Here is a 27083-nt window from a genome sequence, read left to right as displayed (position 1 = left end):
AGAGTAATCTGAGCTGAAATAGAGCCATTGGAGCACATTAAATAGACATTCAATGCAGCCAAAACGAGCTAAAAACTAGCCGTTGCGGAGTTTTTCCATCACAGGGGTCGACTCATAGGGTCGACTCATACACATGAGTCGACTCATGGGGTCGACTTCTGTGGCACAGAACAGAAAATGACTGTTCTGTAATTTTGGCCTACACAGCAGCAGAGGTCGACTCATGCACAGGGATCGACTCATGGGTCGACTCATAGGGTGTGCCAGTCAAAAAATCAGCATGCCGTTCAGCCCTTTTGAGTCGACTCAAATTTATAAATATAATTTTCTTTCAAAATACACATCCAAAAATATTGAAATTATCTCCAATAGATTACAAATCTTCTATTCTTGCTCTTAAGGCTTCCGAATCAAAACTTAGTAAAATTACGATTTTGTCTCTGAAATACAATAAACTTTTTTCAAGTCAAAATCATTAGTAACCCCCTCAAATACTTTGTAATCATCATAATCAATTCAAGGAGCAACACATCCCTACCTCATTCTCCACATGCCGATATGTGATGGCTCTTTGATATATATTTTTTTAAAACTTTTATAATTTTAATTTGATATAATAAAATAATAAAATTTATTTATCATTTTATTGTGTAAATTTTTTATTCAAATTTCTTAATTTATAAAAAATATTATACATATAACTTAAAAAAATATGTCAAAATTTAAAAAAAAATAATTAGCGATAAAATTATTATCGATGAAATATTCATCACAAAAAAAATTATAAAAATGATTTAATTTTTCAAAAAATATATAATTAACAGTGACGAAAAATTTTTTATCACAAATAATTATTAGTGATGTAAAATTTTATCAAAAAAATATTTATTTATGACGTAAATATTAGTCGCTAAAGTTTTTTAATTTTTATTTTTTAATTAAATAAAATTTTTAATGATGAAAATTTTTGTCGCTAAAAAGTTCGAAATAATAGCGACGAATATATTTTCATCACTATTAATTTATTATTTATTAGTGATTGTTATTTTCATCATAAATTATTTTTTTTATGAATAAGTTTTTTCATTTTTAGTTTTTTATGATGAAAATATTTCATTGTAAATTACTTTTATTGGCGATGAAAAGAAATTTTCATCGTAAAATATTATCAATGATGGTATTTTTTACGATGAAATTTTAGCGATAAAATTTTTGTTGCTAATTATTATTAGCGACGAATTTGGCTTATTAGCGATGAAAATTTTTTGTAGCTAATAACTTATTTTCTTGTAGTGTAAGATGATTTTACAATCGGATTTTCACTATCATCTTTAGAAAATGAGATGAATGCCCTTTCTCTAGTACCAATCTGTTGCTGTACCTTTTCAATAAAGTGATGAGGTGGCAAGATAGCTAGAGTTGCCGTCAAGTTGGAGTAGTCGAGTATTGGTCTGGACCTCAAGGACTTGCAAGAAAGTCTGCACACGTTGGAGAAGGTGGGATTTCTCCGATAGGAGATCCTCCGATGGTTAAGTCAGAAAAAATTATAAAGGAAGAATAGTGAAGAAAGATGATGAAAATGAGTAGAATATCTAGAATTCTTTCTTTTTCCTCCAATCCTTTCCTTTTATAGGAATGTTTGCTAGGCAGTTAATGCTTGTCGAAGCTAGAGCAGTGGCTGTCAGAGCAAGATAGTGGATGTCAGTAGGTTGTTATAGATCCAGTTATCCACATCTAAGAAAGTAGTGGGCCGTTGCAACAGAATGCCAACTCATCATCATTCACACACCAGTGATTATCCATGGTCCTCGATCTGTAGATTAGTTCATAGGAACCGCAATGGAGCTTGTAGGGATCTGGGGTGCAATGAGGCTAGGTTGGCTAAAAGACAATGATACTGACTTCGTCCAACTACCAACCTCACGTGGTCAGCCATCTATCGATGATGTCACTACTGCATAGGGCACATGTCTCACATTGTCCTCGTCACAATGCCAAGTGTCCGCCATGTCTTCAAAGGTTGAACACATCATCACATGGGCCAATTTTGGTCTAACAAAAATGATGGAGGATCCAGACTTGAGAGTCTGCATAGTAAGCTTGAAAATTTTATAGCTGAAACTTAGTTTATTTGATAATTATAGACTTATAGTTAATTATTTATAATTTTAAGACATAAATTTAATATTTAATTTTGGATTATGATGCTCTGAACCAATTTTAATTTAATTACTTGATGAATGATAAAATTAAATCTTTTATTATATTTTATTTATGATAGATTTTAGCTGATTATGATTAATAGACTTCGTGTTATTGAGGACGGTATCCTTCGATAGCATGGCTGTATTATGTCTCGGATTTAGGATATGACATGCCCATCAAAAAATTGTGATGTGAATAATTGTTATCGACATTTTGAAGATTGCTTCTTGTGATAGTGGAAAAAAAAGAGGAAACAAAATAGAATCCTATCCAAATTTTATAAAATTTGAGGATAGCATACAAACTTTCATGTAACTTGTGTTTATCTAAGTGCTCTAAACCAACAGATGAGCCATATATGCAATTCATTCTAGCTAAACAAAATTTAGTATGTGAATTAATTAAGCGTGAGATGACATAAAGTAAATGAAGAATGTGTACAATAAAAGTTTGACATCCATTGGCAACAACAATCTAAGGTTGAATCCATCACAAAAAAAAAAAATCTTTTATCTCAAACATCTCTTCTTGCATTCTTTTCTTAAAGTAAAATTTTCATTCTAAAAACTTTACAGAAGCCTTTTTCTCCTTAACACCAATCAAAACAGGGTAGCTTTCTCCATCTTACCCTCTTAATTTTACTAACCTACGTACATATTCCAATGAGCCTATGCATGACTAGTCGGGGGATGTTTCCTATTTCAAATATTGCTTTGCCCTTAATCAAGTGAGAATTACTCATAGTCATGAGAAAGTTGATTTCAATTTTTTGTTGCTAGTTGTGAGTTGCAAAAGTCTAACAAACGGACTAAAGATGAAGATTATGAACAGCATCCAGCTGTGTAGATGAATCCATGAATATGATCAGAAAGCATATGCAAGTGATGTGGGATGGATGTAGTGTGCTATAATGCAAGATTCGGAAAAATAAAATAAAATAAATGGTTTGATCGGTAATTAATCTTGCTTCATTAGTCCTAAAATGCAACTGGCTTCAGAATGATGAATGAAATTTTGAGAGTTTTGTTATGTGAAATCGAGGGGTCAATCAGATGCTATGCAGCTCATTTCTCCTGTGATGCCACCACGATAGGTGGTGAGGTTTAGGCGGTGGAACCAGGGCAGCATGCTGCTATGATTCTGATGGACACTTGTCCCTTGCGATTCGGGAGATGTATTTTCAGCTGAATCCCCGTAATCTTAGTGCATCTCAGGGGAGACAGCTAGCTTCATTTGATGGAATTATAGCAGCAAGTTACCCTGGAAGGATACTTCAAGCTCTCCTATCAAAAGAATAAATGGTAACAAAATCTCTTGTTACCCCTTTCCTTTCCTGGTGGAGTGCTTCCCTTCGGAGGCGGAGAGACCGTATCATCCGGTGGAGGAGGTGGCGGCGCCGCCCCGACAGACTCGTTGTAGAAAGGGTTGATGTCAAACCTCAATAAGCAATTGCATCCCAAGACCGACTCCCCAACAATAATTGGGTATATTTCCGGCCGACACCGTCGGCACCCATAACATTCGTCTCCCGACTGATTTCTCATGCACTGCACCAGCCCGTACAGCGTCGTCGAGGTCATGAATTCTGCCCCCGGGGTGCGAACATAAGCGCCGACTGGTACGCCGCCTGCTCCGTCAATTGTTCAATAGCTCGCTCACCAAGTGCTCGAACCTCGTCGGTTCCGATACGTTCCCGACATCGCAGACGATCTCGCTGAATGAGATGTCATCGGATAAGGAGGAGGAGAAGCTGCGGTTGGAGTAGCGGAGGAAGCAGTTCTCGGGCCAAATGGCCGCGGACTTCCCCGAGGGGCGGAGATGGAGGAGGTCTTGGTCGGCGGTGGAGAGGCAAGATCGGCACTCGTCTTGGGAGACGTCGCCGCGGCAGAGGGCGAGGCCGAAGACTTGGTCGGGGGGCTGGCCCTTGGACAGGGTGGCGAAGCCGGTGGAACGGGTGGCGGAGGAGAGGGAGGGGAGGAGGAGGTTGAGGTTGGAGTGGTAGGTGCTGTTGGTGGTGTAGCTGGAGTCGGTGTCGCACACGTAGATGGGGGTCTGGGTGGCCCCATGGTGGGCGTAGATGGTAGTGAAAAGGGCGGAGAGGAAGAGGACTTGGGGGAGTTTGGTGAGGAGATGGGAAGGCGTTGGTAGATTCGATGCCATGGTGTCATCGGAAGGGGTCGAGAGGAAGAGCAAACGGTGGATGTTGTGGGGTGTGGAGTCTTTCATCGGAGTCTGGATTCTCTGACCGGAGAACGTTGGAGTAGTTATAAAGCTTTGCCAGAACCGATAGAACGAGAGCGTCGCCGTGCAGTACCGACGAGACTCCGTGCTCACAGCGGGATATTTCTGTAGTCCAGCGAACTCGCTAGTGCAAGTGGTGTTTTTTCCCTTTTTTTTTATTTTTTTTATAATATTTTTTATTTTTTATTTTTTATTTTTTTTAAATTTTTTTTTGAAATATTTTTTTAAAAATTAATTTGAAATAGAAATTATAAATAAAAATGATGATTTTTATTTAAATTTAAATTTTATTTTTATTTTTTTAAATTTAGAATTATAATTTTTATTTTTTTTCCATTCTTTTTTTTTTTTCTTTTTTTTATGATTTTTTTTATTTTTTATTTTTTAGATCTATTTTTTAGATATTTTTTAAAAAAATAATTTGAAATAACGATTTTTATTTGAATCAAAATTAAAATTTTTATTTTTTTTATAAATTAAAAATTATAATATTTATTTTTATTTTTATTTTTTAAAATAAATAATTAAAATCATCATTTGAAATGACGTATTCGAAAACGTCATTTGAAATAATATTTTCAAAAATATCATTTCAAATGATGATTTAATTTTTTTTTTTGACCATCCACATAGAACAGAGAAGATGATGACGTGTACATATAAAAATCATTTGAAATGATGTTTCATAAATTTAAATTATTTTTATAAATAAATTAAAAAATATATTATTTTAATAAATATTTTTTTTAATTATTTAAATAATAAACTCTAAAAGAATCAGCTTCCTTCAAAGTCAAATCCAAGGACTGTCACAGTATTTTGCTTTGGGGAAGGAACTCTTATAATCCCTCGTTCGGATTGCTGCTCGAAGATAGATGAGCTCAGCGCCAGAACTTCTGAGTGCCCAACAGCGCATTGGATGTCGTGGTTGGCTTCTAATTGGTATAATCCTGGATCCCACCTAATTACTGGACATATTCTTAGGTACTTGAAAAGTGGATCGCGAAGAGGTAAAGAGATTAGCAATATGATAATGATTTATTATGTTACTTATATAATTAGGTTAGCCAGGAAAAGCTGCATATTTGAGGATGCAAATTAGAGCTCTTTAGATTACTTTCATGAAAACCCAACTGTAAGCTTCAGAGTTCATCCAATCAAATGCCTTACAATGGTTCTTGACAACTAGAAGAAATCCGGACTCCTTCCTCGCACCAACTGTGCACGTCAATATGATTCACATCACTTTGAGGCCTCCATCCTCTAACTTCCTCAAGATTAATTTTAATGGCACTATATTGGATAGTGGAGCCAATTAAAGGACTGGCATTGTTGTTCTTGATTCCAGCTCACTTTTTTGTGGCAACAAGAGGATATCATCTCCAAGATCTCACGATTCTGCTAGCTAGTAGAATCATTGCTAGTAGGATCACGAGGGGCATGGAAAATCTAATTTATGCTACCACCATGGGGAAAATATTCTACGTTCCACACAAAACGGTTGTTTGAGTCAAATTTCTTTTGAGGTAGTTGGAAAAAGGAGTTCAGTCAAGGCTGCATCCAATAACTAGTTAGCTTGAAATAATCATTAGCTACTCAACTGTTTCCCACTGGAAGAACTGATTGGTAAGCTAGATTGGAATTCTTGTCAAGGCAAATCAAGGTAGGATTAAGACTTGGAACACCGTTGACCATAATTTTAGATAGAACCTATTGCTGTACCTCTACGATGAAGTGATGAGGTGGTAGGATAGCTCAGGTCGCCGCCAAGCTGGAGTAGTCGAGTATTGATCTAGACCTTGAGGAGCTGCAAAAAAAGTCCACACACATCGAAGAAGAAGTGGGGGTTCTTCGATGGGGAACCTCTAATAGTTAAGTCAAAAAGAGTCAGAGAGGGAGAACAACGAAGAAAGATGGTGAGAGTGAGTAGGGTTCAGAATCCTCCTTTCTTCTTCGTATCTTTCATTTTATAGGAAAGTTTGTTAAGCGATTAGCATTTGTCGGAGCCAAAGTAGTGGGTGTCGGAGCTAGAGTAGTAGGTGTCAGCAGGTTGTTATAGAGCCAGTTGTCCGCATCTAAAAAAGTAGTAGGCTGTTGCAACGAATGCCAATTCATCATCGTCTGCACACTAGTGATATCGTGGTTCCCGATCTATAGGCTAGTTCATAGGAATCACAATATAGCTTGTAGGAATTCGGGGCAGCAATGAGGCCGATCGGTCAAAAGCTTATGACACTGACTTCATCTAAGTGCCAACCTTATGTGGTCAAACATCTACCAATGACATCACTACTGCGTAGGGTACACATCCCAAGTTATCCTGTCATGATGCTCGGTATCCGTCACATACTCAAAGATCGAACACATCATCGAACAAACCAAATATGGCATTGTACGTAGAAGGCATTTGGATTACTAGGAAGTTCAACAGCACAACAGCCTGCTGAGGTGATTTTTATGTGGTTATGAGCAGTTTCACTTATCTTCAACAGCTATCAAATTATCGTAGAATCCGACTAGCAGTGCATTGGCCCGCTTTAGTTGTTCATTAGATATTTTTATCTTTTGGAATGCATCATAATACAAAATATCGATAAAATTTTTATTATCAATTAAAATTTTTTTACATCATAATTCACTATCGTCATTGAAATGACAATAGTATTATTATGAAGAGTTTGAACTTTGATTATATTATTATTTAAGAAAGAAATAATATCATTGGAGGATGAGGGATTTGCTTCCTCAATTCGCACCTCTTCTAAGTGGATCTTTCAGCTTCCTCTTCTGCTCCACCAGTTTTGGGTCCCATGAACCCGAATTAGATCCATGCAAGTTAGATCTTAATTTTAATTCCAATTCTCTATGTATCACGCCCTACCCCAGCATCCAAATTGGCCATGGAACAGTTGCACACTCTCAAGGATAAGATCCTAAAGAATATGCAAGGTCATAAAATTTATTAAAATCTCAAAATCTAATGAATACTATTGATCTCAATTCATAACATATATTCTACATTAATAAATATCAATTTTTAAATAATTTATTAAATTTAATTATCCAACTAATATTGATGATGCTCTATCTAATCAATCCTTTCAAATCATGCTCCCAACCTTAGCCAAGCATAAGGATCTTACAAAACTCTAAAAAGAAAAAAGGAAAGAAAGGGGTTGTGAGCTTTATAGTCTAATAAAAATTTTTACACATCAATACTAATATAATAATAATAAATAAGAAAATAACAATGGTTGTTATCCATATCAATCACATGTCAAAAAAAATATGATTTATAAATCATGCATAGCAAATATATCTTTTTTTTATACAATGAGTCACATCATATAATTATCTTAAACCAACATATATTAGATCAATCATATTAAGGTGCTCGACTTTAGACTACGCCATCATATTTTCAATCTATGATAGAACAACAAAAGTGACTAGTCCTATGAATTACCACAACCACCTATGATAGAATAACAATGTGGCTAGTCCTATGGATTACCATAATCATGTTTTAAGCCCATGGTGAGTAGTTAGTCAAAGGATCATAGGTGCTCAACTCTGAATTACCACAACACATTTCACATTCGTGATAGGACAATAATTCAGTGGCTAAAGGACCACAAGTACTCGATCTTGAATTACTACGATCATATTTTAAGCCATGATAGAGCATTAATAAAGTGGCTAGTCCAAAATACTACAAACTCATGTTCAATCAACAATTCAATTCTATGCTTGTTAAGTGTTATAATTTAAAATTGCACTCTTTTACAAAATTCGATGCACAGGATTACCAAAATCTATCTAAGTCAACAATAGCGATATGTCATATATAACTTCATATAAAATCATGCAAATACTTAACAAATAAGTATATAGCATATAAATATCAAAAGCCATATGAATCAAAATCACTAATGCACAAAATATTTTTTATATAAATAGGTGATCCATATTCGAGAATTCTTACTTCTACTAATGTCAAACTAAACTCAATAGGTTTATGATCTGAGGGTCAAGAACCCTACCCAAAATTCTCTGATCCAAGGGATTGTTCATTTATAGAACTAAATTTAATATTAAAAATAAAGTCCATTGGATAGGAATCATCTATCTAGAACCCTCAGTCGGGATTCATTAGGGGTTTGCCATCCAACCCCCTTCCCTAAAATCCCTAGCCTAATTAGAGAAATAAAAAGAAAATGAACAAAAGGTAGAGAGAGAAGGAAGAAGATAAGAGAGAAAAGAGAGAAGAAAACAACTCTCTCCATTCTTTTCAAATAGGGGACTACTCCCCTTTCTTCCTCTCTTCATCCCAAGCTCTCAAGCAGAGGAACCTAGGATCAGTGATCCATGATGATGCCTGTCGGTGGTCATGGTGGCAATCCTGACCATTGCCATGGTTGGCAGTGCTCAGTAAAACAACCAAAAGAGGGAAACTCATCCATGACCTTACGGTGATTGCTGTTTTAAGTGAAGGCAGAAAAATCAAAAAAAAAAAAAAGTGAAACAAGGTGGTCCACATCTTACCTAAGTCCAGCAAGGCTGAAGGCATATTCTGGTGATGAATCAGCAGTAGCTCTCCAGACCACTCCAAGAAAAATCAAGAAGAAATCAAGGGTTTTCGCCAGTAGAGGATCAGAGACGAGAGATGATGCATAGTGGGAGAAGTCGGGGTTCATTTTACAGGTGGAGTTTTGGGCTCCAACAAGCCCTAAGATTCAATTTCCTACAGAAATCGAGAGGAAGAGGTGGACTCCCATTGGGAGTCCCCTTCTCTAGCCTCATATGCCCAGCACGTGAGTTTCCTATCCTTTTTTTTGAGATCGACTTTAAAATTCATGCGGAAAAAAGAAGGTAGTCAATGGGTGGGGTTCTTACAATATGTCCATCGATTGAACTGAGTATGGATTTGGATAAATAAGAGTGTGTAAGAACCAAGACATCTAAATGTTTTGAATGAACTGAGTATGGATCTAATTCAAGTTACCCAATAAATTCAAAAAGAAATGAAAAGAAATGGTATGATGCTAATGCATAATGGCTAGATATGAGACAAGCCTTTGAAATTAGGAGCATGACATTATGGATCAAGGGCATATTGCAGAAGGTAAACACGATACCCATCAACAAACTCCTTAAGAAAAGTTAAATGTGCTGAGTATGTCTTGAGTTTTATTTCTAGAAGAAAAATGTACATTAACTTCTAGAATGTCTACTTTGGATATCAATTTGAGGCTATATTGACTTAGGACACTAGCCTAAGCTAAATATTATAGAAATGCTAGTTTGAGTATAAATCAGCTTATTCTTTATATATATCCCTTGTAACCCTCAGGGAAGAGTGTAATTGAGTGTCCTAGAGATCAAATATTTGGAGGCTAGAGTTTATAAGGTAATTTTATACTCTATAATCTTTATTTTTTTTTATAATGAAGCATTTTGCACCTTCTCTACCTATGGACATAGGTCAATAGACTAAACTATATAAATTTTGTATGCTCTTGTTCTTTTCTTCCTTTTCTTTCTTATTTCATTATTCTCATTGCCTGTTGCAACAAATGATATTAGAGTTTTGATATTTTAGTTAGAGTTGTAAAATAGATGAATAGGACACTCATGAAGAGAGATCGTTGTATGCCTTTAAATGCTAAACTCGATAAAATTTTTCGGACTGAAGTAGTTAATACAGCACGGTATCTAATAAATTGGTCTCCATCAACTACAACCAAGTGCAAGATTCCGCATGATGTATGATCTAGCCACTCTATCAATTATCCTGATTTGAGAATATTTGATTGCCCTACCCAACATATGTTCATGTGAATGATGCTAAACTTAAACCGAGAGCAAAAATATCCATATTCCTAGATTATACAAATGGGTGAAGGATATAGATTATGGTATATAGATGATTTTAGATCGCTCGAAATTATTACTAATAGAGATATTACTTTTGATGAGTTAATTATGTTAAACCAAAAGAAGGAATCTATTGACAATACAGGTATAGACCACGGTGTCAGTAAACAAGTGGAGCTTGATGTTGAAGCTTCAAGGAGAGTGTAACAAAACTCTCCAATTCAATCCAATCATATAGAGACAAGATTTTATACAGGATGATTAAATCACCACAATAACAAGCATAGTATTGCTATAGGTTGGGAGAGGAGATAGATTAGATCATCTTCATGATATGCAAATACGATTGTTTATACTCTAGCAGTAGCTAAGAGTATTGAGGGTAAGAAATCTTCTTAATATTAGGATGCAATTAATAGCAAGGAGTCTATAGAATAGGTTGCAACTATGAATGAAGAAATTGAGTCACTTTAGAAAAGTTATACTTAAAAGTTAGTATAGCTACCTAAGGGTACTAAAATAACAGTGGGCTACAAATGGATTTTCAAGAAGAAAGAAGACAATCTTGGGGCTTAGATGACACGACTCAAGGATGGTTAGTTGCAAAAGATTATATCAGAAGAAGGGAATGTATTTTCATAAAGTATTTTATCTTGTTGTGAAGTATAGCTCCATATATGTTCTACTTGCTATGGTTTGTGCATTTGATTTAGAGCTTAAGCAGCTTGATATCAAAACTATCTTTTATATAGTGAGTTAGAGAAATAAATCTATATATCATAGTCAGAGAATTACTTGTTTCAGATAAAAGGAATTATGCTTGCCTATTGAAGAAATCTTTATATGAACTGAAGTAGTCATTTAAATAGTGGTACAGAAGATTTGATACCTTCATGGTTAATAATTACTAGAAATTACTATGATAGTTATGTTTATTATAAAAAAACTCTCAAATGATTCCTATATATATTTGTTATTGTATATTGATGATATCTTCACTACAGCTAAGGATAAATATGAAATTAGTAGGTTGAAAGTTTAGTTAATTGGTGAATTTGAAATGAAGGATTTGGGTGTGGCAAATAAGATTTTGGAGATAGAGATTCATTGAGATTAGCAAGTAGGTCGATTGTACTGATCTCAAAAAAAGTATGTAGAGAAGGTGCTTGAATGTTTTAGTGTAGATAGATCCAAACCAAAGGGTACTCTTTTGGCTTCACACTTTAAATTATCTACTTTATTGCCACTGCAAACTAAGGAGGTGGAGAATACGTCATGTATTTGATATGTTAGTGCAATTGGTAGCTTGATATATGCTATGTTTGTACTAGGTCTGATATTTCATATACTATTAATATGATTAGTAGGCATATGGGAATCCTAAAAGACACAATAGCAAGTCGTGAAATGGAATATAAAATATTTAAGAGGCTCTACAAATATTGGCTTAGCCTATCATAGTAGCAAATCAATTGATGGTATTGCAAGCTATTTTTATTCTGATTAAGAAGGTGATTTGGATAAATATGATTATTGATTGGATATATCTTTACTTATTTTGGTTGCACTATTATTTGGAAGACTATACTTCAGTCTACAATTACTTTATTTACAGCTAAAACAAAGCATATAGCTGTAACAGGGGAGTCAAGGAAGCTATATAATTACATGTTCTTATTGATGGTCTTGGCTTTAACAGCAGTTAATAATGGTACACTATGATAGCTAGTGCCCCATTTACTTGGCCAAAAATCTAAAATATCATGAGCGGATCAAGCAATTGATGTCAAATATCATTTTATTCAGAAGATTATAAATAATGATATTATTACAGTTCAGAAAATAAGCATTGAAGAGAATCCAACTGATATATTAATAAAGTCACTTCCAATTAATAAGTTTAAGAATTTCTTAGACTTGATTGGTATTTGTAGAGGTTAATGCCCTTAGAGGTAGATAAGAAAGACATAGTGAGAAAGATTTCCATATATTTGACTTTGTAAACTTCAAGCCAAGGTAAAAATTTGTTGAGTATGCCTTAAAAATTTTCCTTCTAGGAGGATAAATTCACATCAACTTCTAGAAGATCTATGTTGGATAACAATTCAAGTCAATATCAACTTAGGATCCTGGCCTAAACTACTTATAATAGAAAAACCTGTTTGAGTCTAAATCAGCTTACTTCATTATATATATCCCTTGTAATCTCAAGACGAGTGTAATTAAGTGTCCTACGATCAGGTATATTAGAGGCTAGAGTTTGTGAGGTACCTTTTATACTCTGTAATCTCCAAAAGTGAAGCATTTTACATTGTCTTTACCTGTTGATGTAGGTATATAGACTGATCCTTTATATGCTCTTGCTCTTCTCTTACTATTTTCTCTCTTGTTCTTTCTTATTTCATTATTCTTTTTATCTATCGCACAAAATGCATGCACAATTATGTAATTAAGTCAAATATTGGATCCAGATTTGCTCTGGTAGTTTCTTTTACCGTATACAATTCTCCCTTTTTTTGATGGGGTCTATAATTGGACTCGTACCTGATGATTCAAAAGTCGACGTGTTTGAGCCAAGTCCGAACTTTCAAATCTACGTGACGATGCTATGAGGAAAATTATCCATATTCCATAAATGAGAGCTACCCGAGTCAATCTTCTTTTGAGGCAGCTGGAAAACAGAGTCCAATCAAGGATGCATCAAACAACTAGTTAGCTTGAAATGATCACTCGTCTGTTGTTTCAGATTTTTAGCCTCTGTTCAATAATAGCACTGTGAGGCGAGCACATTGCTAATTATTCTTTCAATTTTCACTAAAGAATACCTTGAGCTCGCCCCTTCATACACGTCATACGCCAATTTTATTTTTCAACTAGGGTTTCTTCTGTGAAGCCCTGCAAACTTACACCACTAAGCTTTTTTAACCAATAAGTATAGCTTCACTTCCTCGAGTTATAATGTGTTCCGTTCTTCCAATTTTGTGATGAGATATACACCTTTTCAAGTTACAGTGTTCAACGCTCTCTCAATGTGAGTGCTAACAAGACTGGTTAAAACATGATATCGTTTTCATCAAACGACCAAATTTTCCCTGTGCAAGTTATCGAGGTCCCATTTCACTAATCGTTACATCATTTATAGATACCGAGTTAGATTTTTCCTCGCACTGATAGAGCTCTCCCCGTTTGGTGGATTGGAATTTCTGTTTCCTGAATCCACATCAACCTCGGTGGTTGCACTGCCTTGGACAAGATATGCAGGTACAGAAGGAGTTGAAACAGTGACAGAGTGACCACTCAGCATGAGAACAACCAATTCCATGCTTGGTCTCTTCGTTCGGTCTTCCTGGACGCAGAGTAAACCCATATGAATGCATCTGGAGGCTTCTTGCCTATCATACTGATCACCAAGGCTTCGATCCATCAAATGCAGTGCCTTCCCTGCGTTCCAGTGCTTCCATGCCTTCATTACATGCAAGCAAAATCAAGATCCACAACTAGGCTTGTCTGATGCAATTTGTGCTACTAAATCATTGGTAGATATCTTAGTATTGATTGGAGTAAGAGTATCAAATGCTTACATAGCTTAGGAGATTCGCAGCATACCCTGATCCTGTAAAGTCAGTGATTCGTCGACCAGTCACAATTTCTAGAACAAGAACTCCAAAGCTAAATACATCCGCTTTTGTTGAGATGTGTCCATGTATTGCATACTCTGGTGCCATGTACCCACTGCATACCGTCATAGAAGAGTCATGTGTTGAAGCAACAGTATGTTATTGACTAAAGAAGAAATAGATATCTTGTAATCAAGTGAAAGATCAAAATTATAAAGATTTACAATGCTAACTAGTAGTCACAACAATTGAAATATGGATTGAATGTATAAATCAATAAGGCCTGTAACATACTATGTCCCAGCAATTCGGCTAGCAATTCCTCGTGTTTTGTCTTCATCAAAGAGCTTTGCTAAACCAAAATCTGAAATCTTAGGGTTCATGTACTGATCTAGCAGAACATTATTTGTTTTCAGATCCCGATGAATAATCTTGAGTGGAGAATCTTGGTGAAGATAAAGAAGCCCTCTTGCAATCCCTTCAATAATATTGTACCGCCTTCCCCAGTCTAGCAGCCTATTTTTCATGGGATCTATTCCAATGAAGTCAAAACCTAGTCAGTGCATGTAATTATGTCATCATGATCAATTTGTAAAAATAAATAAATACGACATGAGATTCTTGTGTCCATGCAACATTATCCTTTTTCTAACAAAATCAACATCGGGTCAAAAATAATAACATAGGAATCACAGAGCAAGATTCTGCAAAAAGAGAGTTGACCAGATTTAAGTAGGTAATAGTATATATGCACACATCATTAGGACTTCATATGCCCCTCAAAAATGAGGCTAAACCAACCTGTACAATCCTAAGTACTTTTTATATCCTTTCAATTTTGTAGAACGATCTTTGGCTTACATGTCAAAAACTCGCCTATTTAAATCTAGCCTTCTCTTAGTACTACAGTGGAATTGTTAGTGGAATTAGTGTTGGTTATAATCTAACACGAAACGCAGACTGCCTTGACCGTTGATCAACCAAAAAAAACAAAATAGGCTAAAAGGCTGAGCAATAACCCAGCAGCTCATCATCTTAATGAAACCAAAAACCAAAAACCAAACAAAGAGCAAAGCCTCCAAGAAGCAATCTAACATGAAATTAAAGGCACTATATTTTATGATAAAGAATCAGCCTTTCGGGAGTGAATAAGCAATGACTGCATTTCATGTAAGTTGCTTATAAACTCTACCCGAACTAGTTCCTTGATTGTTATCCAAGAAAAGTTCACTTCGAGATGAAGTAGGACATTAACAAGGTAAACTCTGTTCCAACCAAAAAACTAATGGACACAAAAGGAATAAAATGCATGTTAACCGTGACAATAAAAGGAAATGAAAGATCACTAAATTTTGTAATAGAATTGCTAAAATAGTGATATTTATAGCCTAGGCCTGATTTGGATGTATCTTTCATACTTCCAATCTAAATTCTATAGAGAAACATGCATGCACATACTTGTTGCTATTAGGTAAGGTTGGCAAAATATGACCCGAGCAGTCAAAGACCGACCCATGATTGACTTGCCATTGAGAAAGTTTGGATTTGGGTTTGGGTTAAATGTGTTCTGATCATAAATAGGTCAACTCGATCAACCTATTTAATATTTGGGTCGAATTTGGGTTTTTGACATTTGACCCATTTAATCTTTTTAACTCATTTAATATTTAGATTGAATTAAGTCAAATAATCCGTTTAAGACCTATTTAACCAATTTAAAACTTGCTGAACCTATTTATATCCTGTTTAACCTAATCCGTTTAACCCTTTCAAAATCTACTTAATCTGTTTAACCAAATTAACATGATTTGATCCATTTAATAAATGGTTTATGTAGGTCAAATTGAGTTATCTGTTTAATAAATAGGTCGAGTTCAGATATAAATTTTTAATCTATTTAATAAATTGATCATATTCTGATGGACAATTTTTTGACCAGACATGCATCCGACCCAACCCGACCTGATTGCCACTCCTACTATTAAGTAAGAGCGAAAACATGAGGTGAACTAGGATCAAATTTTAAGTTAGATCTAATAGTCCTACCACAAGTTAGAGGCTCAACCCTAATGATCCAAGCATTAGATATGATTTTCTATCTGTAAACTACTTATAGACCAAAAATCATATGATTTGGTGCCCCTGAGTTTATGTGGGAAGCAATCAAATAAAAGGCATTTTATTGTGTTATTTAAACTATTCGTGTTTGACAAGTTGATGCATAGGCTGGCCAATGCCTCCTAATCAAATTATATTTTGGTGATCATGTCCAATGACTTAAACCATCATTATTGGCCCCTTGTCTTTCACCAAAGACTGATCAGATTGGACTTGAATCTAATTGACTGGATCCTAGTCCACCTCTAAAAATAATTAAAATTATATGATCTACAGCATATAGAGAAAAAGGCTAGCGAAAAATACATGGTATAGTGATACATCAGGTCCTAGCCATATTACTTCTTTAGTGGTAAAACTAGTGGCATTTTCAACTTGTAAAAAGTGTAAGTTTTTCTCATGGGGAGAAGAGCAAGAAGTGCATACCAAATAAAAATTTGTCAAGGCTTGTGTTATAGAGAAATTCATAGACTAGTAGCCTTTCTTCGTGTTCTAAGCAGAATCCCAATAGCCTCACAAGATTTCTATGTTGAAGCTTAGCAAGGAAAACAACCTCATTTTTAAACTCCAAGAGCCCTTGCTTGGAACCTGCTGAAAGTCTTTTCACAGCTATTTCCTGGCTATTTGGTAGCACTCCCTTTTGCAAAGTCAAAATAACAGAAGAAAACAATTATGTTTAATTCAAACTGGATGGAGACTAACCATAACGGTAGAGTACTCCATTACCTTATAAACTGATCCAAAACCACCTTCTCCAAGCTTGTTTGTGTCGGAAAAGTTATTGGTGGCAGTTCCAATTGTACTCAAGTCAAATAATAGAGTTCCAACGTTTTTGTCCTCCTCATTTTCAATGTCTGGTTGTCCTGACATATGTTTTACATAAAACCATGAATTGGATTTGAGCTTTTAACAAAAAACAATGTGCATATATTCTTCTTTGATGTCTAAATTAAAAAAAGAAAATGGCGGATACTTACTAAATAAATTTGTAAATTTTCTCCTCCTCCTCAAACAAATGAAAACGGCAGATAAGACTATCAGCAAAACAAACATGGAGACAACAAGAAGAACAATCATCATTGCATTGTTCTTTTTTCCTGAACCAAATTGATAATGTTTTAGAAATATAAATACCTCTATCTCATAGAGGAGAATTTTATAACTTATCAAATTATTGCTTGCTAACTACCACTGCTAAACTACCAATGATGGTCAATATGTCAAGGTGATCAAGCTATGCACACTAGTTGAAAAATAACCAACATAATAGCATGCCCATTTAAAAGTGTCATGTGAATAATTGTTACCAAATTTTCAAGGATTGCTTCTTGTCATAGTGAAAAAAAGGGGAAACAAAATAGAATCCAATCCAAATTTTATAGAATTTGAAGTTAGCATACAAACTTTCATGTAACTTGCGTTTATCTAAGTGTTCTAAACCAACACATGAGCCATACATGCAATTCAGTTCTAGCTAAACAAAATTATGCATGGGAAGTAATTAAGCGTGAGATCACATCAAGTACAGGATTTTGCTATGGTGCTCTTTTATAATATTTTATTATAAAGAGCATTTTAAAGATTTTATTTTCTTCTCCTCCCATCGTCCCACCCCCGCACCGCCACCCCCCTTCCTCAGTGGTCTTCCTCCCTCCCCCCGGTGCTTCCCTCCCATCACCCCAGCACTGAGCATTGTGCCTCTCCCTCCCCCACCGCCCCGCTGCACTCCCCCCGCACCCTCTCTTCTTTCTTCTTCTCCGCCACAGCACCCCCTTTCCCTCACCCCCTAACTTTTTTTTTCTTCTCCACTGCAACCCCCCCTTCTTTCTTCTTCTCCACCACCCACCCGCGGGTCCTCTGCCCATTGGTGCTCCTCCATCAACATGGTTCCACCACCATGCCCCCCTCCCTCGCCCACGGCACTCCCACCACCCTCTGGCACATCCTTTGCCCATCGGTGCTCCGCCCTTTGCCCACAGTGCCCCCAGTGCGCCTCTACCCATCGGATCCTCTGCCTCCGCCACCGCCCTTCTCAGCTCCTCCGACAGCCCGCTACTTCTCCGCACTACCACCCTCTCCCACCCCCCCTCCCTCCATAGCCCATGGGTTCTCCACTCCACCCTCCCACTCTTGCTCTCCTCCCCGCAGCCCATGGCTTCTCCGCACCACAACTCCCGATGCCGTGGCTTTTTTATACCACACCCCTAACCACTTCCACCCCCTTCCCCTCCCGCACCTCTACCTTCGGTGGCACCCGTGGCTTCTCCGCACACGCCCTTTGCACACACCCGTGGCTTTTTGCAATAGAAAAAAAAAAAGGACATAAAATAATGCTCGTCTTTGAAATATTTACCGCACCAGTCATACATATGGATCTCTCATCCAGTTAAACATGAATGGTCCATATTTAATCCGATAGTCAGAAATATATAGAAAGTAAAAAGACTAAAATATCCTTGGAGCAACCCTTAAGTAAATGAAGAATGTGCAGGATAAAAGTTTGTCTATCCATTGGCAACAAATATCTAAGGTTGAATCCACTAAAAAAAAAAGAAAGATCTTTCATTTCAAACATCTCTTCTTGCATTCCCGTTCTTAAAGTAAAATTTTCATTCTAAATACCCTACAGAAGCCTTTTTGTCCTTGACACCAACCAAAACAGGATAGCTTTCTCCACGTCACCCTCCTAATTTTACTAACCGTCGTATTCCAGTGAGCCTATCCTTGACTAGTTGAGGCATGTTTCCTATTTCAAATACTGCTTTGCCCTTAATCAAGTGAGAATTACTTATAGCTATGGGAAAGCTGATTTCAATTTTTTGTTGCTAGTTGTGAGTTTCCAAAAGTCTAACAAACGATTAAAGATGAAGATTTTGAACAGCATCCGGCTGGGTAGATGAATCCATGAATATGATCAGAAAGCATTTGCAAGGGATCTGGGACGGATGTAGTATCCTATGATGCACGATTCGGAAAATAAAATAAAATAAAATAAATGGTACTGGTCGGTAAATCTTGCTTCATTAGTCCTAAAATGCAACTGGTCTTCAGAATGATGAATAAAATTTTGAGAGTTTTGTTATGGGAAATCGCGGGGTCAATCAGATGATATCCAACTCATTTCTCCTGTGATGCCACCACAATATGTGGTGAGGTTTAGGCGGTGGAACCAGGGCAGTATGCTGCTATCATTGTGATGGACACTTGTAATTCGGGAGATGTGTTATCAGCTGAATCCCTGTAATCTTGGTGCATCTCAGGGGAGACAGCCAGCTTCATTTGATGGAATTATAGCAACAAGTTACCCTGGAAGAATACTATAAGCTCTCCTATCAAAAGAATAAATGGTAACAAAATCTCCTGTTACCCCTGTCCTTTCCTGGTGGAGTGCTGCCCTTCGGGGGCGGAGAGACCGTATCATCCGGTGGAGGTGGCGGTGACGCCCCAACAGACTCGTTGTAGAAAGGGTTGATGTCAAACCTCATCAAGCAATTGTATCCCAAGACCGCCGCTCCTTGCTTCCCCCAACAAGTATTTGGTATATTTCCAGCCGACACCGTCAGGCACCCATAGCATTCGTCCCCCGACTGATTTCTCATGCACTGCACCAGCCCGTACAGCGTCGTCGAGGTCATGAATTTTGCCTCCCCGGTTGCGAACATGAGCGCCGAATGGTACGCCGCCCGCTCCATCAAGTTGTTGAATAGCTCGCTCACCAAGTGCTCGAACCTCGTCGGTTCCGACACGTTCCCCAAATCGCAGATGATCTCTCTGAATGAGATGTCATCGGATGAGGAGGAGGAGAAGCTGCGGTTGGAGTAGCGGAGGAAGCATTTATCGGGCCAAATGACCGCGGACTTCCCCGAGGGGCAGAGCTGGAGGAGGTCTTGGTCGGCGCTGGAGAGGCAAGATTGGCACTCGTCTTGGGAGACGTCGCCACGGCAGAGGGCGAGGCCGAAGACTTGGTCGGGGCCTGGCCCTTGGACAGGGTGGCGAAGCCGGTGGAGAGGGTGGCAGAGGAGAGGGAGGGGAGGAGGAGGTTGAGGTTGGAGTGGTAGGTGCTGTTCATGGTGTAGTTGGAGTCGGTGGAGCACTCGTACCAGATGTTCTCGCTGGCCCAGCAGGGGGCGTAGACGGTAGTGAAAAGGGCGGAAAGGAAGAGGACTTGGGGAAGTTTCGGGAGGACATGGGAAGGCATTGGTAGATTCGATGCCATGGTGTCATCGGAAGGGGTCGAGAGGAAGAGCAAAAGGTGGATGTTGTTGGGTGGGGAGTCTTTCATCGGAGTCCGATTCTCTGACCGGAGAACGTTGGACTAGTTATGAAGCTTTGCCGGAAGCGATGGAACGAGACTCGTCGCCGTGGACTGACGAGACTTCCGTGCTTGCAGCGTGAAATTTCTGTTTTTCCAGCATCGGGTATGAAGACCCCCAATCTTGACTTTATGTTCCTGCCGGCGGAGAAATTATCGCATGGCCAGGCTAGCGGATCAAACCAAATGCCGAAGCATCATGCGGTAGTGCCCGATCATGACCTGTTTAAATACAACAGGGCAACGTGACGAGTGGCTATTGGACTGATCCACTGGAACGGGTCAACTACTAATTAGACTTGCAGGCGAGGCAAAGACAGGACGACTGTGGAGAAGACCGCGCATTAGAGCTGTGTTACGACAATTCATATCCAGGAAACTGGGCTTGATTATTATTTTGTCAGTTAGACAATGACTATAGATCTGCAAAATAGATTAAAATCAATTTTGAAATAAAAATAAAGAATGGGAAGGGGGAAATGACCCGGAGATCGATTTCCATCCAGTCCGAGCCCCAAATTGGACTGAAAGGATCAGCTTCCTCCAAAGTCAAATCCAAAGACTGTCGCAGACTCGAAGTATTTTGCTTTGGGAAAGGAACTCTTATAATTCCTCGTTCGGATTGCTGCTCGAAGATAGATGAGCTGAGCGCCATGAACTTCCTCAATGCCCAACAGCACATTGGATGTCGTGGTTGGCTTCCAATTGGTATAATCCTGGACGCCACCTAATCACTGGACATATTATGAGGCTATTTGAAGAATGGATCGCGAAGAGGTAAAGAGATTAGTAATATGATAATGATTTATGATACCGATAGGAAAATCTTGCTTCGAACGGAGCAGGCACACAGAAAACCTCATTTGGTCTAATCTTGATGCTCACCGGTCCGAGATATTTTCAAGACCATTGCAAACTGGCATTTTAAAAAAAATTTATACTTAATATTATTGCTTGATTTATGCTGGCTAAAAAAATTTCGAAATTCACATGATAGTCTATCATGAGTAGATAAAGGAGAACACAACGACATATCTTTTCAAATAAAATAAAAAATAATAAATATATTTCGTCCAATAAAACAAGCCTAACAATCTAATTCTTCAAACTCATCACAGCACTTCCGCCGTTATTGATAAATTGAGGGCCAAAGGTGATTCTTGAGGTACACAATCACTTCTCTCTCAATATATATTTCTTCCATTTTTTCTTAAACTTTTGACATAAGCACCAGAGGATCTCTACTAGAGCCAACTTCAATCAGAGACTTATTTGGTAGATCAAGCCATTGCCACCAGACGCCTACCATATCTCTTCTCTGACCGATCTAGTCTCCACCAGAAGACTAGCGGCAATAGATTGGTATTAGAAGGAGGGATCTAGATCCATTTACAGGAAGAAGCAAGGAGCAAACATCCAATCACCATGGCACCATATAAAAGGATCTCGTCATGTTGCTCCAATGACACTGCTTTAAGGGCAATCGGAGTCCCTACCAACTCTTAGGCACCCCCATGATGGACGGAGGTGCTGCTTCCACCCTCCTAATCAACTATGGGGGTGGACCTTGATCAGTTCAAGTTACTTATGTAGTAAGTGCAAATCCTAGCTACTGCCGTACAAATGATGTAATGAGATACTAAGGGAAGGGCCTTGACTAGCACTGCCTCAGCATCCTTCATGTAGCCCAAAAGGAAAGAGGTAGAGTCGGCACAGCTGACCTAGAAGTCCTATTTAGGAAAGGCGATCCCCTACTCCACAATTCGGGAGAGATTTCACTTTAGGCCAATCTCATCATCGATCTTCATCTCGGCATTTAGAACTGGCGAGCTCTGAGATGCAATGATTTCCCTGCTTGTAGCTTGAAATTTAATTTCTGTTTGTCAGCATCAGGTATGAACACTCCATTGACTGTATGTTCTTGCCGATGGAAAAATTATCGCATGACCAGGTCCAATGGACCAACCCAAATGCCAAAGCAAGCTATGGCAGTGTCTGATTATGGCCTCCGTATTGCATGCATCAGGTTCAATTGGACCCCATCAAATCCCACAATGGATAACACGCCACGCTAACCCGCGTATGCCATCAATTCTTGATTGCATGCTATCCACCGTGCATATGTTCCGGGATTTGGCCTGGTTAACACCTGGTGCATGCAAAAATTTCTCCTGATTATGAGTTGTTTAAATTCAAGAGGGCAATGCGACGAGCGGCTATCGGACTGATCCATCGGAACAGGTCGACTAATAATTGAGCGTGCAGGCGGGCCAAAGGCAGGACGACTGATGGAGAAGACCGCATATTAGAGCTGCGTTACGACAACTGCTATCCAGGAAACTTGGCTTGATTATTATTTTATTAGTTAATCAATGATAATAGATCTGCAAAATAGCTTAAAATCAACTTTGAAATAGAAATAAAGAATGGGAAGGGGAAAATGATGCGGAGATCAGCGCCAAATTGGGCTGAAAGGATCAGCTTCCCCCAAAGTCAAATCCAATGACTGTCAATGTGTTTGGCCTTAGAGAGGGTCTCTTATATTCCCTCGTTTTGATTGCTGGTCGAAGATAGGTGAGCCGAGCCACGCACTTCTTGAATGCTCTACAGCACATTGGATGTCGTGGTTGGCTTCTAATTGGTATAATCCTGGATCCCACCTGATTACTGGACATATTCTTAGGCTACTTGAAAAATGGATCGCGAAGAGGTGAAGAGATTAGTAATATGATAATGATTTATTATGTTACTTATATAATTAGGTTAGCCAGGAAAAGCTTCATATTTAGAATGCAAATTAAAGCTCTTTAGATTACTTTCATGAAAACCCAATTAAGTTCATCCAATCAAATGCCTTACAACGGTTCTTGACAACTTAAAAAAATCCGGACTCCTTCCTCACACCATCTGTGCACGTCAACATGATTCACATTACTTTGAGGCCTCCATCCCCTAACTTCCTTAAGATTAATTTAATGGCACTATATTAGATAGTGGAGCCAATTAAAGGACTGGCATTGTTGTTCTTAAATCTAGCTCACTTTTTTGTGGCAACAAGAGGATATCATCTCCATGATCTCACGATTCTGCTAGTAGAATCATTGCTAGTAGGATCATGAGAGGCATGGGAAAATCTAATTATGCTACCACCATGGGGAAAATATTCTACGTTCCACACAAAACGGTTGTTCGAGTCAATTTTCTTTTGAGGCAGTTGGAAAAAGGAATTCAGTCAGGGCTGCATCCAATAACTAGTTAGCTTGAAATGATCATTAGTTACTCTTAACTGTTTCCAGCTGGAAAACCTGATTCGGATGCTAGATTGGAATTCTTGTCAAGGCAAATCAAGATAGGATCAAGGCTTGGAACGCCGTCAACCACAATTTTAGATAGAACCCATCCGAGAAAATTTAACGAAAGCATGGAGTCTAGGGATGTCTTCAAACTGCCAGGCCACAAAATCCCACCCCTTCAAGCTGACCAAAATTAAGCAGGGTCCAGACCTTGCTTTTGATTCAAAAGCCAGTCCAGGCCTCAGCATGATGCGATTGATGGTACGCAAAGTATTCATAGAGGGTCTTATTTGGTCCAAGAAAAAGTTAAAAAAAAATGCAGCACACTACTATATAATCAAGTTGTTATGCAGAAAAATTTATAATAGCTATATCGAGAGATATAGAACATTAGAAAATTATACAAATATGTAGAAGAACTTGCTATTTATCTTCTTTATTGATAAAATTTTCAAGATAGCCCGCAACCACAGACATGAAAAGAAGCTGAACCATAGTTAGGGTGATGCATGGTAGTACATGTGTCTACACTAGAAATTCTCTCAACCTCTCCAAAGTCTATATGGTGGCTCTCGATGAGGCAAACCAAAGTCAATAGCCATTTATAAAGACTATAATATTCTGGATGGAGAGGATCTAGCCTTTAGGGTCAATTATTTTTTTGGACCCTTCTATCAAGCAACCCCATCTTAAAACAGGCCCTATACCTTTCTTACCACACCAAAAATAAATTTCCAAGATAGACCTAGGCTCAAGAGTTATATGGATCGCATTGAACTTTTTTGGGCTTCACCAATCCAACATCCAATCCATTTTTTGTAATAGGAAAGTCCAATAAGTGGCAGCCTACATTTAGAAAAAATCCTAACATTCTCCCACTTGCATGGGCAGAATTGATTGATTTTTTATTTTTGAAAAAGATTTATTAAGAAAACAATCCTTAGGTCGGACAAATATTAGTGGCCACAAGAATAAATAAACATCTCAGTCCAGAACCCCGTTCGATGGATATATTATGTCATGTCTCAAATCCAATATCTAGATGAACCACGTGACACAACCGCATATTCCATATGACCATAACCCTATGAAATCTGCCAGGCTTGCCAGACAATTTTCACAACAAAAATTTTCAATATGATAATCCGGTGGTATCAAATACATTTATTCCCTTATCCGTCTCTCACCAGCAAACCCAAAAAATCAACAAAAAATTGGTATGAGCTCACTGGATCACCAAGAATTCTCCTGCCAGGTTCACCTTTTGATGAAAATAGTACTATAAACGAGCATATTTTGTATAAATTATTTTTAAATTCATGTATTATGAGGAGATAACTCATTATAATTTGCATGGATCATGATATGACTACACTTGACAAGCATAATGTGTATTAATAATAAAGGTGAATTAAACCTAGCATGATCTAATGAATGAATAATATAATAGGATGGTGGACTAGCCATGTTAAATTATGGACAGCCTTATCATAAGCAGGAACATGGCTTTGTGGATAGCCTTATCATCAAAAGTCTTTATGCGTCATGTGTGGTGCAATAAAATTAATGTGGAGTGCACCATCCAATCATATTGGAGCACGTAGCACACGTAATGATGGGATAAATATTTAATACTATATAATATTTTTTTTTAGTTTTCAATGATGAAAATGCCTAGAACAAAGAATGAATAGTATCATTACTTCTTAATGTCTTGTATGACTTTTCATGAATATATATGACGTTTTAAATCATATATATGATTTTTTATATATTTATGACATTCTGAACAATATATATGACTTTTTGATGTCTTGTATGACTTTTTATGAATATATATGATATCCTGAACAATATATATGACTTTCTGTGAATATGCATGACATCCTGAATAATATCTATGGCTTCTTAATGCCTTATATGATTTTTTATGAATATATATGACATCCTGAATAATATATATAACTTTCTGTAAATATATATGACATCCTAAATAACATGTATGACTTATTAATACCTTATATGACTTTCTATCAATATATATATAATATCTAAAATATAACATATATGGTTTCTTAATATCTTATATGACTTTCTGTTAATATATATATGATATCTTAAATAATATATGTCATATATATTCACAGAAAGTCATATAAGGTGTTAGGAATGCAGAAAAAAATCTGATTAAAATCGGATCGCCATGGTGCCTCTGCAAAATTTTTTATTCTAAATTTTGTAATAGATTTAATAAAGAAAAGATCAAGAATCTTGAGATTTCTTGAATCTGATGCCTTGCGAGGCCTAGATATGTAGGTCCTCTATTTGCACGCATGCCAGGCTCCATAGAAAAGACGGATGGTCCTCGGGACATCACTCCTTCAAAAGACAACAAGGGATGGATGAGATCCTATCTCATGGCTAGAAGGGATCTTGATCAGGAACCTTCACGCCAAAAAGAAAAGCGTTAAGAAAAGCCCACGCTAGAAATAAATCAGCATCCCCCCTTTTCTTATTTTTCCACACAGTAAATTTTTTTTTAGTTTGCCGCACAAACAAGACACTCCTCTCTACCGATGGTTATGGTCCTCCTTTTAAATAGTTGATGCATCTCACATCTGGGCAAAATCTATTTGAATTAGGACTTCAATTCAAACTAGATTTGAATTGGTCCTAACCTTATCCAAGTAGGTAACCCATGTGAGAAAGGATTGATGCCAACCATTGAGCGCTCCCTTTCTTCACGCGTAAACAAAGGATGGGGCGGCAACTTTTAGTGCTTCCACTTCCTTCTAGCCGGCCATTCATGAGAGAGAGAGTCTCAGGATTTTAGGACTCTATGGATCCTATCCAATCTGAATGCAATCTAAGTCCAATTCGAATCTGATTCGAATCGGATTCGATCCAAACTCGAAGAACCTGTCAATCCTCATCTAATTAGAATTCTGAATCAAATCTAACTTAAATTTTTAACCCAACTAGTCTTAGTTAAATCAGATCTAATCTAAAATTAATTAAGACATAAATTTTATCTCTCATAAATTTCTTAGATCACTGATCAGATCATCATCATCCCCAGAATTAAACTTGCACATCATGTCTAGTACTAGCTAGACATAGTCAACTGTTTAATTCCATATAAATCTTAATTTAATTCTTAATTAAGCTAATTTATTTGTTCAATTAAATCACGTACTTTCAAATTGAACACATAGACATTAGGTCAATTTTTTTCTACTTTGCCTGACTTTGTGCGTAATTCTATAGATTTGAACACTAAGCCGATAGCACAGAAACTATTTTTTGTACTAATCAAAATTACCATCTAGTAATGATTTCTAATGTTCGAATTGATCGAATGTTTGTAAGACGATATTTAAGAACCTTGGATTATGGTTACCGCATAATTCATCCCTTTGA

The 27083-nt window shown here is 37.3% G+C and overlaps 2 protein-coding genes across 2 annotated transcripts; both read right to left on the bottom strand.

Annotated features, from left to right (window-relative positions):
- Positions 1-3840: 3840 nt before the first annotated feature.
- Positions 3841-4365, bottom strand: LOC105046953 (cysteine-rich repeat secretory protein 38-like). Its single transcript, XM_029265380.2, has one exon. It carries the CDS (start codon positions 4363-4365, stop codon positions 3841-3843), a length of 525 nt encoding a protein of 174 aa, XP_029121213.2.
- Positions 4366-13083: 8718 nt separating this feature from the next.
- LOC105046954 (cysteine-rich receptor-like protein kinase 44) lies at positions 13084-20573 on the bottom strand. Its single transcript, XM_029265108.2, has 7 exons — positions 19426-20573; positions 17036-17155; positions 16785-16921; positions 16485-16695; positions 14235-14472; positions 13905-14055; positions 13084-13786 (listed from the first exon to the last, which is right to left on the bottom strand). Exons 1-7 carry the CDS (start codon positions 19748-19750, stop codon positions 13460-13462), a joined length of 1509 nt encoding a protein of 502 aa, XP_029120941.2. The 5' UTR covers positions 19751-20573; the 3' UTR covers positions 13084-13459.
- Positions 20574-27083: the final 6510 nt, after the last annotated feature.

The sequence above is a fragment of the Elaeis guineensis genome, chromosome 6 (assembly GCF_000442705.2).
Source record: "Elaeis guineensis isolate ETL-2024a chromosome 6, EG11, whole genome shotgun sequence".
Lineage (NCBI taxonomy): Eukaryota > Viridiplantae > Streptophyta > Magnoliopsida > Arecales > Arecaceae > Elaeis > Elaeis guineensis.
Note: the sequence above shows the minus strand (reverse complement) of the source record. Positions and strands in the feature narration are given on the sequence as shown.

Excerpts from the sequence above, each read along its gene's own strand:
- LOC105046953 (XM_029265380.2), bottom strand. The coding sequence starts at position 4,365 with ATGGCATCGAATCTACCAACGCCTTCCCATCTCCTCACCAAACTCCCC.
- LOC105046954 (XM_029265108.2), bottom strand. The coding sequence starts at position 19,750 with ATGGAGCGGGCGGCGTACCATTCGGCGCTCATGTTCGCAACCGGGGAG. Across the intron at positions 16,922-17,035 it reads AAAATTTACAAATTTATTTA|GACAACCAGACATTGAAAAT; the intron begins GTAAGTATCCGC and ends AACATATGTCAG. Across the intron at positions 16,696-16,784 it reads GTTTTGGATCAGTTTATAAG|GGAGTGCTACCAAATAGCCA; the intron begins GTAATGGAGTAC and ends ACTTTGCAAAAG.